The sequence below is a fragment of the Rhinoderma darwinii genome, unplaced genomic scaffold (genome assembly GCF_050947455.1).
Source record: "Rhinoderma darwinii isolate aRhiDar2 unplaced genomic scaffold, aRhiDar2.hap1 Scaffold_732, whole genome shotgun sequence".
Taxonomy (NCBI): domain Eukaryota; kingdom Metazoa; phylum Chordata; class Amphibia; order Anura; family Rhinodermatidae; genus Rhinoderma; species Rhinoderma darwinii.
In genome coordinates, this window is record NW_027464294.1 from 198895 (window position 1) to 211593 (window position 12699).

The following is a 12699-nucleotide window of genomic DNA, read 5'->3' on the forward strand; positions in this document are numbered from 1 at the left end:
TTCCCTTTATTTGTGCGATTTCCCACATCTTATGATTATTACATGTACAGTCCTGCGCCCAATAGCAGTTGTTAATAAAATCGCAAATTAACCGCGCCATAGAAAAAGTCGCAACAATGCACAAGATGTAAAATAAATTTTACATTGGGGCAAGTTTTGGGTTTACAGGACTAAATCGCAGGATATCTTCGGTCTTTACTTCCCTCTAGCGGCGGAACGGCGCATCGTGCGACATCAGCGGCGGTTGTCAATCATCCGGCTTTACGTCTTTCAGAGGCATGCGCAGATTGTTTCTGGGTGAATACAAGCCACGCATGCGCAGTGTGCGATACGTCGTGTCTGAGCATGCGCAGTCTGATTGTCAAGCTGCCCACTCCGCGCACGCGCAGTTTTCCGGACCGAGAGTCGCCGGATTGAAGGAGCGGCATGCTGGACAAAAAACCGTCAGGTGAGCCCGGTACCGGCAGCGGGGGAGACGTGGGCCGGGGGCGCGTGTACCGTGCCTGCGTGTACTATACGGGGAGCACGCGTCTTACATGAGAAATAGCGCCCGGGTCAGTGCCCTTTAATAAGAGTCACGTGATTACTAGTGTATCTAAGCCACTGAGGTGTGATACTTAAAATTACATATCACTGCATCATGTACTACTCAGTCTGTGTATCTAATCCTATCATGTGTGATACTGTCTACTGAGCTGTGTATCTAATCCTATCATGTGTGATACTGTCTACTTAGCTGTGTATCTAATCCTATCATGTGTGATACTGTCTGCTGAGCTGTGTATCTAATCCTATCCTGTGTGATACTGTCTGCTGAGCCCTGTATCTAATCCTATCATGTGTGGTACTGTCTGCTCAGCCGTGTATCTAATCCTATGTGTGATACTATCTGCTGAGCTGTGTATCTAATCCTATCATGTGTGATACTGTCTGCTGAGCCGTGTATCTAATCCTATCATGTGTGATACTGTCTGCTGAGCTGTGTATCTAATCCTATCATGTGTGATACTGTCGGCTGAGCTGTGTATCTAATCCTATCATGTGTGATACTGTCTGCTGAGCTGTGTATCTAATCTTATCATGTGTGATACTGTCGGCTGAGCTGTGTATCTAATCTTATCATGTGTGATACTGTCTGCTGAGCTGTGTATCTAATCCTATCGTGTGATACTGTCTGCTGAGCCACTGTATCTAATCCTATCATGTGTGATACTGTCTGCTGAGCCCTGTATCTAATCCTCCTGTGTGATACTGTCTGCTGAGCTGTGTATCTAATCCTATCATGTGTGATAGTCTGCTGAGCTGTGTATCTGATCCTATAATGTCAATGTGTTGTGTATCTAATCCTATCATGTGTGATACTGTCTGCTGAGCTGCTGTATCTAATCCTATCATGTGTGATACTGTCTGCTGGGCCTTATATCTAATCCTATCAAGTGTGATACTGTGCTGAGCTGTGTATCTAATCCTATCCTGAGTGATACTGTCTCCTGAGCTGTGTATCTAATCCCATCATGTGTGTTACTGTCTGCTGAGCTGTGTATCTAATCCTCCCCTGTGTGATACTGTCTCCTGAGCCGTGTATCTAAGCCTCTCCTTTGTGATACTGTCTGCTGAGCTGTGTATCTAATCCTATCATGTGTGATACTGTCTGCTGAGCCCTGTATCTAATCCTATCCTGTGTGATACTGTCTGCTGAGCTGTGTATCTAATCCTCCCCTGTGTGATACTGTCTGCTGAGCTGTGTATCTAATCCTCCCCTGTGTGATACTGTCTGCTGAGCTGTGTATCTAATCCTCCCCTGTGTGATACTGTCTGCTGAGCTGTGTATCTGATCCTCCCCTGTGTGATACTGTCTGCTGAGCTGTGTATCTGATCCTCCCCTGTGTGATACTGTCTGCTGAGCTGTGTATCTGATCCTCCCCTGTGTGATACTGTCTGCTGAGCTGTGTATCTAATCCTCCCCTGTGTGATACTGTCTGCTGAGCTATGTATCTAATCCTCCTGTGTGATACTGTCTGCTGAGCCGTGTATCTAATCCTATCATGTGTGATACTGTCTGCTGAGCTGTGTATCTGATCCTCCCCTGTGTGATACTGTCTGCTGAGCTGTGTATCTAATCCTCCCCTGTGTGATACTGTCTGCTGAGCTGTGTATCTAATCCTCCCCTGTGTGATACAGTCTCCTCTTCTCTCGTTCCTCAGTCCGCTCTAATGACCCCTCCCAGCGCCGCGTTTTGGACTCTGCTACACGGCAGCGGCGGCTCAATCGGCAGCTGGAAGCTTTGGAGAAGGACAACTTCCAGGACGACCCGCACTCCAACCTCCCGCAGCTCAAGCGGCTGCCGCAGTTCGATGACGACACAGAAACCGGTGAGTATTTCCTGCCGCCCCTGCCGGTCATAGTGGCGGATAACAGAGGACAATAGCTGCAGAGTGCCAGATAATCGCTGCCCGTAATATAACATGTAGTGACAGGAGAGCGCTGCTGCCCCCGTGTGGCCGGAGGGAGGAATTACATTCTATCTTCTCTTTTATCTTACAACGAATTAAAGGAAAGAAACGGAAGAAAACGCGAGGAGATCATTACAAGCAGCGATTCCGCAAAAACTTCCAGGCGCTTCTAGAAGAACAGGTGGGTGTCATATTGTCACCTTGTAAGGGGCAGGATCATAGCTCTCTTCTATATATATCACCCTGCAGGGGGAGGGGCAGGATCATAGCTCTCTTCCATATGTATCACCCAGCAGGAGGAGGGGCAGGAACATAGCTCTCTTCTGTATATATCACCCTGCAGGAGGAGGGGCAGTATCATAGCTCTCTTCTGTATATATCACCCTGCAGGAGGAGGGGCAGGATCATAGCTCTCTTCTGTATATATCACCCTGCAGGAGGAGGGGCAGTATCATAGCTCTCTTCTGTATATATCACCCTGCAGGAGGAGGGGCAGGATCATAGCTCTCTTCTGTATATATCACCCTGCAGGGGGAGGGGCAGGGGCAGGATCATATCTCTCTTCTGTATATATCACCCTGCAGGAGGAGGGGCAGGATCATAGCTCTCTTCTGTATATATCACCCTGCAGGGGGAGGGGCAGGATCATAGCTCTCTTCTATATGTATCACCCTGCAGGGGGAGGGGCAGGATCATAGCTCTCTTCTGTATATATCACCCTGCAGGAGGAGGGGCAGGATCATAGCTCTCTTCTGTATATATCACCCTGCAGGGGGAGGGGCAGGATCATAACTCTCTTCTGTATATATCACCCTGCAGGGGGAGGGGCAGGATCATAACTCTCTTCTGTATATATCACCCTGCAGGAGGAGGGGCAGGATCATAGCTCTCTTCTGTATATATCACCCTGCAGGAGGAGGGGCAGGATCATAGCTCTCTTCTGTATAGATCACCCTGCAGGAGGAGGGGCAGGATCATAGCTCTCTTCTGTATATATCACCCTGCAGGAGGAGGGGCAGGATCATAGCTCTCTTCTGTATATATCACCCTGCAGGAGGAGGGGCAGGATCATAGCTCTCTTCTATATATATCACCCTGCAGGGGGAGGGGCAGGGGCAGGATCATATCTCTCTTCTGTATATATCACCCTGCAGGAGGAGGGGCAGGATCATAGCTCTCTTCTGTATATATCACCCTGCAGGGGGAGGGGCAGGATCATAGCTCTCTTCTATATGTATCACCCTGCAGGGGGAGGGGCAGGATCATAGCTCTCTTCTGTATATATCACCCTGCAGGAGGAGGGGCAGGATCATAGCTCTCTTCTGTATATATCACCCTGCAGGGGGAGGGGCAGGATCATAACTCTCTTCTGTATATATCACCCTGCAGGGGGAGGGGCAGGATCATAACTCTCTTCTGTATATATCACCCTGCAGGAGGAGGGGCAGGATCATAGCTCTCTTCTGTATATATCACCCTGCAGGAGGAGGGGCAGGATCATAGCTCTCTTCTGTATAGATCACCCTGCAGGAGGAGGGGCAGGATCATAGATCTCTTCTGTATATATCACCCTGCAGGAGGAGGGGCAGGATCATAGCTCTCTTCTGTATATATCACCCTGCAGGAGGAGGGGCAGGATCATAGCTCTCTTCTATATATTACCCTGCAGGAGGAGGGGCAGGATCATATCTCCTGTATATATCACCCTGCAGGGGGAGGGGCAGGTTCATAGCTCTCTTCTGTATATATCACCCTGCAGGAGGAGGGGCAGGATCATAGCTCTCTTCTGTATATATCACCCTGCAGGAGGAGGGGATGGATCATAGCTCTCTTCTGTGTATATCACCCTGCAGGGGGAGGGGCAGGTTCATAGCTCTCTTCTGTATATATATATATCACCCTGCAGGGGGAGGGGCAGGATCATAGCTCTCTTCTGTATATAAATCACCCTGCAGGAGGAGGGGCAGGATCATAGCTCTCTTCTGTATATATCACCCTGCAGGAGGAGGGGCAGGATCATAGCTCTCTTCTGTATATATCACCCTGCAGGAGGAGGGGCAGGAACATAGCTCTCTTCTGTATATATCACCCTGCAGGAGGAGGGGCAGGATCATAGCTCTCTTCTGTATATATCACCCTGCAGGAGGAGGAGCAGGATCATAGCTCTCCTCTGTATATATCACCCTGCAGGGGGAGGGGCAGGATCATAGCTCTCTTCTGTATAGATCGCCCTGCAGGGGGAGGGGCAGGATCATAGCTCTCTTCTGTATATATCACCCTGCAGGAGGAGGGGCAGGAACATAGATCTCTTCTGTATATATCACCCTGCAGGAGGAGGGGCAGGATCATAGCTCTCTTCTGTATATATCACCCTGCAGGAGGAGGAGCAGGATCATAGCTCTCCTCTGTATATATCACCCTGCAGGGGGAGGGGCAGGATCATAGCTCTCTTCTGTATATATCACCCTGCAGGAGGAGGAGCAGGATCATAGCTCTCTTCTGTATATATCACCCTGCAGGAGGAGGAGCAGGATCATAGCTCTCTTCCATATGTATCACCCAGCAGGAGGAGGGGCAGGATCATAGCTCTCTTCTGTATATATCACCCTGCAGGAGGGGCAGGATCATAGCTCTCTTCTATATATATCACCCTGCAGGGGGAGAGGCAGGATCATAGCTCTCTTCTGTATATATCACCCTGCAGAAGGAGGGGCAGGATCATAGCTCTCTCCTATATATATCACCCTGCAGGAGGAGTGGCAGGATCATAGCTCTCTTCTGTATATATCACCCTGCAGGAGGAGGGGCAGGATCATAGCTCTCTTCTATATATATCACCCTGCAGGGGGAGGGACAGGGGCAGGATCATATCTCTCTTCTGTATATATCACCCTGCAGGGGGAGGAGCAGGATCATAGCTCTCTTCTGTATGTATCACCCTGCAGGAGGAGGGGCAGGATTATAGCTCTCTTCTGTATGTATCACCCTGCAGGAGGAGGGGCAGGATCATAGCTCTCTTCTGTATATATCACCCTGCAGGAGGAGGGGCAGGATCATAGCTCTCTTCTGTATATATCACCCTGCAGGAGGAGGGGCAGGATCATATCTCTCTTCTGTATATATCACCCTGCAGGAGGAGGGGCAGGATCATAGCTCTCTTCTGTATATATCACCCTGCAGGAGGAGGGGCAGGATCATAGCTCTCTTCTGTATATATCACCCTGCAGGAGGAGGGGCAGGATCATAGCTCTCTTCTGTATATATCACCCTGCAGGAGGAGAGGCAGGATCATAGCTCTCTTCTGTATATATCACCCAGCAGGAGGTGGGGCAGGATCATAGCTCTCTTCTGTATAGATCACCGTGCAGGTGGAGGGGCAGGATCATAGCTCTCTTCTATATATATATCACCCTGCAGGAGGAGGGGCAGGATCATAGATCTCTTCTGTATATATCACCCTGCAGGAGGAGGGGCAGGATCATAGCTCTCTTCTGTATATATCACCCTGCAGGAGGAGGGGCAGGATCATAGCTCTCTTCTATATATATCACCCTGCAGGAGGAGGGGCAGGATCATAGCTCTCTTCTATATATATCACCCTGCAGGAGGAGGGGCAGGATTATAGCTCTCTTCTATATATATCACCCTGCAGGAGGAGGGGCAGGATAATAGCTCTCTTCTGTATATATATCACCCTGCAGGGGGAGGGGCAGGTTCATAGCTCTCTTCTGTATATATATCACCCTGCAGGAGGAGGGGCAGGATCATATCTCTCTTCTGTATATATCACCCTGCAGGGGGAGGGGCAGGTTCATAGCTCTCTTCTGTATATATCACCCTGCAGGAGGAGGGGCAGGATCATAGCTCTCTTCTGTATATATCACCCTGCAGGAGGAGGGGCAGGATCATAGCTCTCTATATATATATCACCCTGCAGGGGGAGGGGCAGGATCATAGCTCTCTTCTATATATATCACCCTGCAGGAGGAGGGGCAGGATCATAGCTCTCTTCTATATATATCACCCTGCAGGAGGAGGGGCAGGATCATAGCTCTCTTCTATATATATCACCCTGCAGGAGGAGGGGCAGGATCATAGCTCTCTTCTGTATATATCACCCTGCAGGGGGAGGGGCAGGATCATAGCTCTCTTCTGTATATATCACCCTGCAGGGGGAGGGGCAGGTTCATAGCTCTCTTCTGTATATATCACCCTGCAGGAGGAGGGGCAGGATCATAGCTCTCTTCTATATATATCACCCTGCAGGAGGAGGGGCAGGATCATAGCTCTCTTCTATATATATCACCCTGCAGGAGGAGGGGCAGGATCATAGCTCTCTTCTGTATATATCACCCTGCAGGAGGAGGGGCAGGATCATAGCTCTCTTCTGTATATATCACCCTGCAGGGGGAGGGGCAGGTTCATAGCTCTCTTCTGTGTATATATATCACCCTGCAGGAGGAGGGGCAGGAACATAGATCTCTTCTGTATATATCACCCTGCAGGGGGAGGGGCAGGATCATAGCTCTCTTCTGTATATATCACCCTGCAGGAGGAGGGGTATGATCATAGCTCTCTTCTGTATATATCACCCTTCAGGAGGAGGGGCAGGATCATAGCTCTCTTCTATATATATCACCCTGCAGGAGGAGGGGCAGGATCATAGCTCTCTTCTGTATATATCACCCTGCAGGAGGAGGGGCAGGATCATAGCTCTCCTATATATATCACCCTGCAGGAAGAGGGGCAGGATCATAGCTCTCTTCTGTATGTATCACCCTGCAGGGGGAGGGGCAGGATCAGGATCATAGCTCTCTTCTGTATATATCACCCTGCAGAAGGAGGGGCAGGAACATAGCTCTCTTCTGTATATATCACCCTGCAGGAGGAGGGGCAGGATCATAGCTCTCTTCTATATATATCACCCTGCAGGAGGAGGGGCAGGATCATAGCTCTCTTCTGTATGTATCACCCTGCAGGAGGACGGGCAGGATCATAGCTCTCTTCTATATATATCACCCTGCAGGGGGGGGGGCAGGGTCATAGCTCTCTTTTATATATATCACCCTGCAGAAGGAGGGGCAGGATCATAGCTCTCTTCTATATATATCACCCTGCAGGGGGAGGAGCAGGATCATAGCTCTCTTCTGTATATATCACCCTGCAGGGGGAGGGGCAGGATCATAGCTCTCTTCTGTATATATCACCCTGCAGGGGGAGGAGCAGGATCATAGCTCTCTTCTGTATATATCACCCTGCAGGGGGAGGGGCAGGATCATAGCTCTCTCCTGTATATATCACCCTGCAGGAGGAGGGGCTGGATCATAGCTCTCTTCTGTATATATCACCCTGCAGGGGGAGGGGCAGGATCATAGCTCTCTCCTGTATATATCACCCTGCAGGAGGAGGGGCTGGATCATAGCTCTCTTCTGTATATATCACCCTGCAGGAGGAGGGGCAGGATCATAGCTCTCTTCTGTATATATCTCCCTGCAGGGGGAGGGGCAGGATCATAGCTCTCTTCTGTATGTATCACCCTGCAGGAGGAGGGGCAGGATCATAGCTCTCTACTGTATCACCCTGCAGGAGGAGGGGCGGGATCATAGCTCTCTCCTATATATATCACCCTGCAGGAGGAGGGGCAGGATCATAGCTCTCTTCTGTATATATCACCCTGCAGGAGGAGGGGCAGGATCATAGCTCTCTTCTGTATATATCACCCTGCAGGAGGAGGGGCAGGATCATAGCTCTCTACTGTATCACCTTGCGGGAGGAGGGGCGGGATCATAGCTCTCTCCTATATATATCACCCTGCAGGAGGAGGGGCAGGATCATAGCTCTCTTCTGTATATATCACCCTGCAGGGGGAGGGGCAGGATCATAGCTCTCTTCTGTATATATCACCCTGCAGGGGGAGGGGCAGGATCATAGCTCTCTTCTGTATATATCACCCTGCAGGAGGAGGGGCAGGATCATAGCTCTCTACTGTATCACCTTGCGGGAGGAGGGGCGGGATCATAGCTCTCTCCTATATATATCACCCTGCAGGAGGAGGGGCAGGATCATAGCTCTCTTCTGTATATATCACCCTGCAGGAGGAGGGGCAGGATCATAGCTCTCTTCTATATATATCACCCTGCAGGAGGAGGGGCAGGATCATTGCTCTCCTCTGTATATATCACCCTGCAGGAGGAGGGGCAGGATCATAGCTCTCTTCTGTATATATCACCCTGCAGGAGGAGGGGCAGGATCATAGCTCTATTCTGTATATATCACCCTGCAGGGGGAGGGGCAGGATCACAGCTCTCTTCTATATATATCACCCTGCAGGAGGAGGAGCAGGATCATAGCTCTCTTCTGTATATATCACTCTGCAGGAGGAGGGGCAGGATCATAGCTCTCTTCTGTATATATCACCCTGCAGGAGGAGGGGCAGGATCATAGCTCTCTTCTGTATATATCACCCTGCAGGAGGAGGGGCAGGATCATAGCTCTCTTCTGTATATATCACCCTGCAGGAGGAGGAGCAGGAACATAGCTCTCTTCTGTATATATCACCCTGCAGGGGGAGGGGCAGGATCATAGCTCTCTTCTGTATATATCACCGTGCAGGAGGGGGAGGGGCAGGATCATAGCTCTCTTCTGTATGTATCACCCTGCACGAGGAGGGGCGGGATCATAGCTCTCTTCTGTATGTATCACCCTGCAGGAGGAGGGGCAGGATCATAGCTCTCTTCTATATATATCACCCTGCAGGAGGAGGGGCAGGATCATAGCTCTCTTCTGTATATATCACCCTGCAGGAGGAGGGGCAGGATCATAGCTCTCTTCTGTATATATGACCCTGCAGGAGGGGGGGGGCAGGATCATAGCTCTCTTCTATATATATCACCCTGCAGGAGGAGGGGCAGGATCATAGCTCTCTTCTGTATAGATCACCCTGCAGGAGGAGGGGCAGGATCATAGCTCTCTTCTGTATATATCACCCTGCAGGAGGAGGGGCAGGATCATAGCTCTCTTCTGTATATATCACCCTGCAGGAGGAGGGGCAGGATCATAGCTCTCTACTATATATATCACCCTGCAGGAGGAGGAGCAGGATCATAGCACTCTTCTGTATGTATTACCCTGCAGGAGGAGGGGCAGGATCATAGCTCTCTTCTGTATATATCACCCTGCAGGAGGAGGGGCAGGATCATAGCTCTCTTCTGTATGTATCACCCTGCAGGAGGAGGGGCAGGATCATAGCACTCTTCTGTATGTATCACCCTGCAGGGGGAGGAGCAGGATCATAGCTCTCTTCTGTATGTATCACCCTGCAGGGGGAGGGGCAGGATCATAGCTCTCTTCCATATGTATCACCCTGCAGGTGGAGGGGCAGGATCATAGCTCTCTGCTGTATATATCACCCTGCAGGGGGAGGGGCAGGATCATAGCTCTCTTCTGTATATATCACCCTGCAGGAGGAGGGGTAGGATCATAGCTCTCTTCCATATGTATCACCCTGCAGGAGGAGGGGCAGGATCATAGCTCTCTTCTATATATAATACCCTGCAGGAGGAGGGGCAGGATCATAGCTCTCTTCTGTATATATCACCCTGCAGGAGGAGAGGCAGGATCATAGCTCTCTTCTGTATATATCACCCTGCAGGAGGAGGAGCAGGATCATAGCTCTCTTCTGTATATATCACCATGCAGGGGGAGGGGCAGGATCATAGCTCTCTCCTGTATATATCACCCTGCAGGAGGAGGGGCAGGATCATAGCTCTCTTCTGTATTTATCACCCTGCAGGAGGAGGGGCAGGATCATAGCTCTCTTCTGTATATATCACCCTGCTGGAGGAGGGGCAGGATCATAGCTCTCTTCTGTATATATCACCCTGCAGGAGGAGGGGCAGGATCATAGCTCTCTTCTGTATATATCACCCTGCAGGAGGAGGAGCAGGATCATAGCTCTCTTCTGTATATATCACCCTGCAGGGGGAGGGGCAGGATCATAGCTTTCTTCTGTATATATCACCCTGCAGGAGGAGGGGCAGGATCATAGCTCTCTTCTGTATATATATCACCCTGCAGGAGGAGGGGCAGGATCATAGCTCTCTTCTGTATATATCATCCTGCAGGAGGAGGGGCAGGATCATAGCTCTCTCCTGTATATATCACCCTGCAGGAGGAGGGGCAGGATCATAGCTCTCTGCTGTATATATCACCCTGCAGGGGGAGGGGCCGGCTTGTCGCCCCTTCTGTAGTAGTTTCTGTCCTGATGATCTTTCTTGTGTTTCTAGAACTTGAGCTGCAGTGAGGGGCCCAATTATCTGTCGGCTTGTTCTCCGTCGTCCAACTTCCCTCAGCGTCACTTCTGTTCGGTGTGCGGTTTCCCGTCTAATTACTGCTGTGTTTCCTGCGGAGCGCGGTATTGCTGTGTTAAGTGTCTGGGGACGCACCAGGAGACCAGGTGAGAAAGCTCCGCCCTCCTTACTCCGCCCTCGTTAACTCCCATTAACCCTTCCCCGTCTGTTGTTTTCTAGGTGTCTGAAGTGGACGGTGTGATGATCTGCGGGACGTGACTGTAAATACGATTTGTAAGGATTTTTATAGCTGAATAAATGTTAATGTCTTTTCTCTTGTTGTTTGGTGTCTTTCTTTGATCAGAGCAGTAGGGCGCCTCTTATCTCTGGGTGGAGCAGTAGGGCGCCTCTTATCTCTGGGAGTGGAGCAGTAGGGCGCCTCTGATCTGGGTGGAGCAGTAGGGCGCCTCTTATCTCTGGGTGGAGCAGTAGGGCGCCTCTGATCTCTGGGTGGAGCAGTAGGGTGCCTCTTATCTCTGGGTGGAGCAGTAGGGCGCCTCTTATCTCTGGGTGGAGCAGTAGGGCTCCTTTTAACCCTTTGGTGACCGCCAGTACGCTTTTTTACGATGCTGCATCAGAATAAAGCTGCGCCGCCGGGAGCAGTTAAAACTCCCTGTTCTCCGCTACCGGAGGAAGATGAGACCTTGGGGCAGCACTGCTCGAGCGGAGGGGATCAAAATCCGCCTCTTTAACCCCTTATATGCGGCACTCAATAGCGAGCGCCGCATCTAAGTGGTTTTGGAGGGAGGGGGTTCCCTCTTTCTCCCCCCACTGGCACTGCGACCGCAATGTGACGGGGGCCTGACAGGTGTCAGTTTTACACGGACAGGCAGTAATACACTATATATATATATACATATATACACACATATACAGAAGTATTATAAGAGGGATCAGGTGATCGCAGAGTGATATTTGGTATCGCCGCATAAAAAGTAGTTTTTACTGTGTAAAAGTAGAAAACATAAGAAAATGATATAAATTTGGTATCGTCGCAGTCGTAACGCTCCGCTGAATTATGTTGTTATGTTATCTATACCACACGGTAAACTGCGTAAATTTAGGATGCCAAAAAGATCTGCGAAATTGCTGTTTTTTTTTTTCTATTCGCCCCAAATAAAGTAAATAAAAGTTAATCAATAAATTAAATTTACCCCAAAATGATTTTATTAACAAATACAACTTGTCCGGCAAATAATAAGACCGTATACAGCTACGTCGACGAAAAATAAAAAGGGTCTAGCTCTTTTAATGCGACGATGGAAAAATGTAAAAAATAGGCTAGTCACTAAGGGGTTAATATCTCATTATCTTGTCTGATCCACCTCAGGAAACGGCAGCTTTATAATCGACTCGATTCCTCGCCATCGTGAATATCTAAATCTTTGTAGCCGGTTATTCGGGGACAGTGACCGCCCGGCGCCCCGTGTTTACAAACCTGCTCCATCACCCCAAAAAATACACTTGGTGTAAAACATAATAGTCTGGGGGAGGGGGATGCAGCTGCAGTATCTCTCCCCCAGTGTATGTGAGGCCGCATGATCGAAAAGGATGGAGTCATCTGATTGGCTCAGAGCACACAACACAGCTCTGACATCACACTAGGAAAAGCCTGCCCACTCGGCAACATGGAGAGAGAGAAGGATCATCGGAGGGAAGGAAACGACCCCGAAGTCTGCAGGTTACACCCCACATTTCCAGCTGTTCTGGGGGAGGGGGATAATTACATTGATTGGGTTATGACTGTGGGAGTGGGGGTGCGCTGGGACAACTACCTAGTTCAAGAAAAATCAATGGTTGTCTTCCGTTTTTGGTCCATGTGGATCTCATACATAAAGTAGACGACATTCCTCTAGTAAGGAACCAATGACGGGGGTGGGGCATAGAGCGGCTATGTG

General features: G+C 49.9%; 1 protein-coding gene across 1 annotated transcript; it reads left to right on the top strand.

Annotated features, from left to right (window-relative positions):
• The first annotated feature begins 340 nt into the window (after nucleotides 1–340).
• Nucleotides 341–11075, top strand: ZNHIT1 (zinc finger HIT-type containing 1). Its single transcript, XM_075849295.1, has 5 exons — nucleotides 341–448; nucleotides 2205–2372; nucleotides 2555–2634; nucleotides 10739–10908; nucleotides 10982–11075. The coding sequence occupies exons 1-5, from the start codon at nucleotides 427–429 to the stop codon at nucleotides 11001–11003; spliced, it is 462 nt and encodes a 153-aa protein (XP_075705410.1). The 5' UTR covers nucleotides 341–426; the 3' UTR covers nucleotides 11004–11075.
• The last annotated feature ends 1624 nt before the right edge of the window (nucleotides 11076–12699 follow it).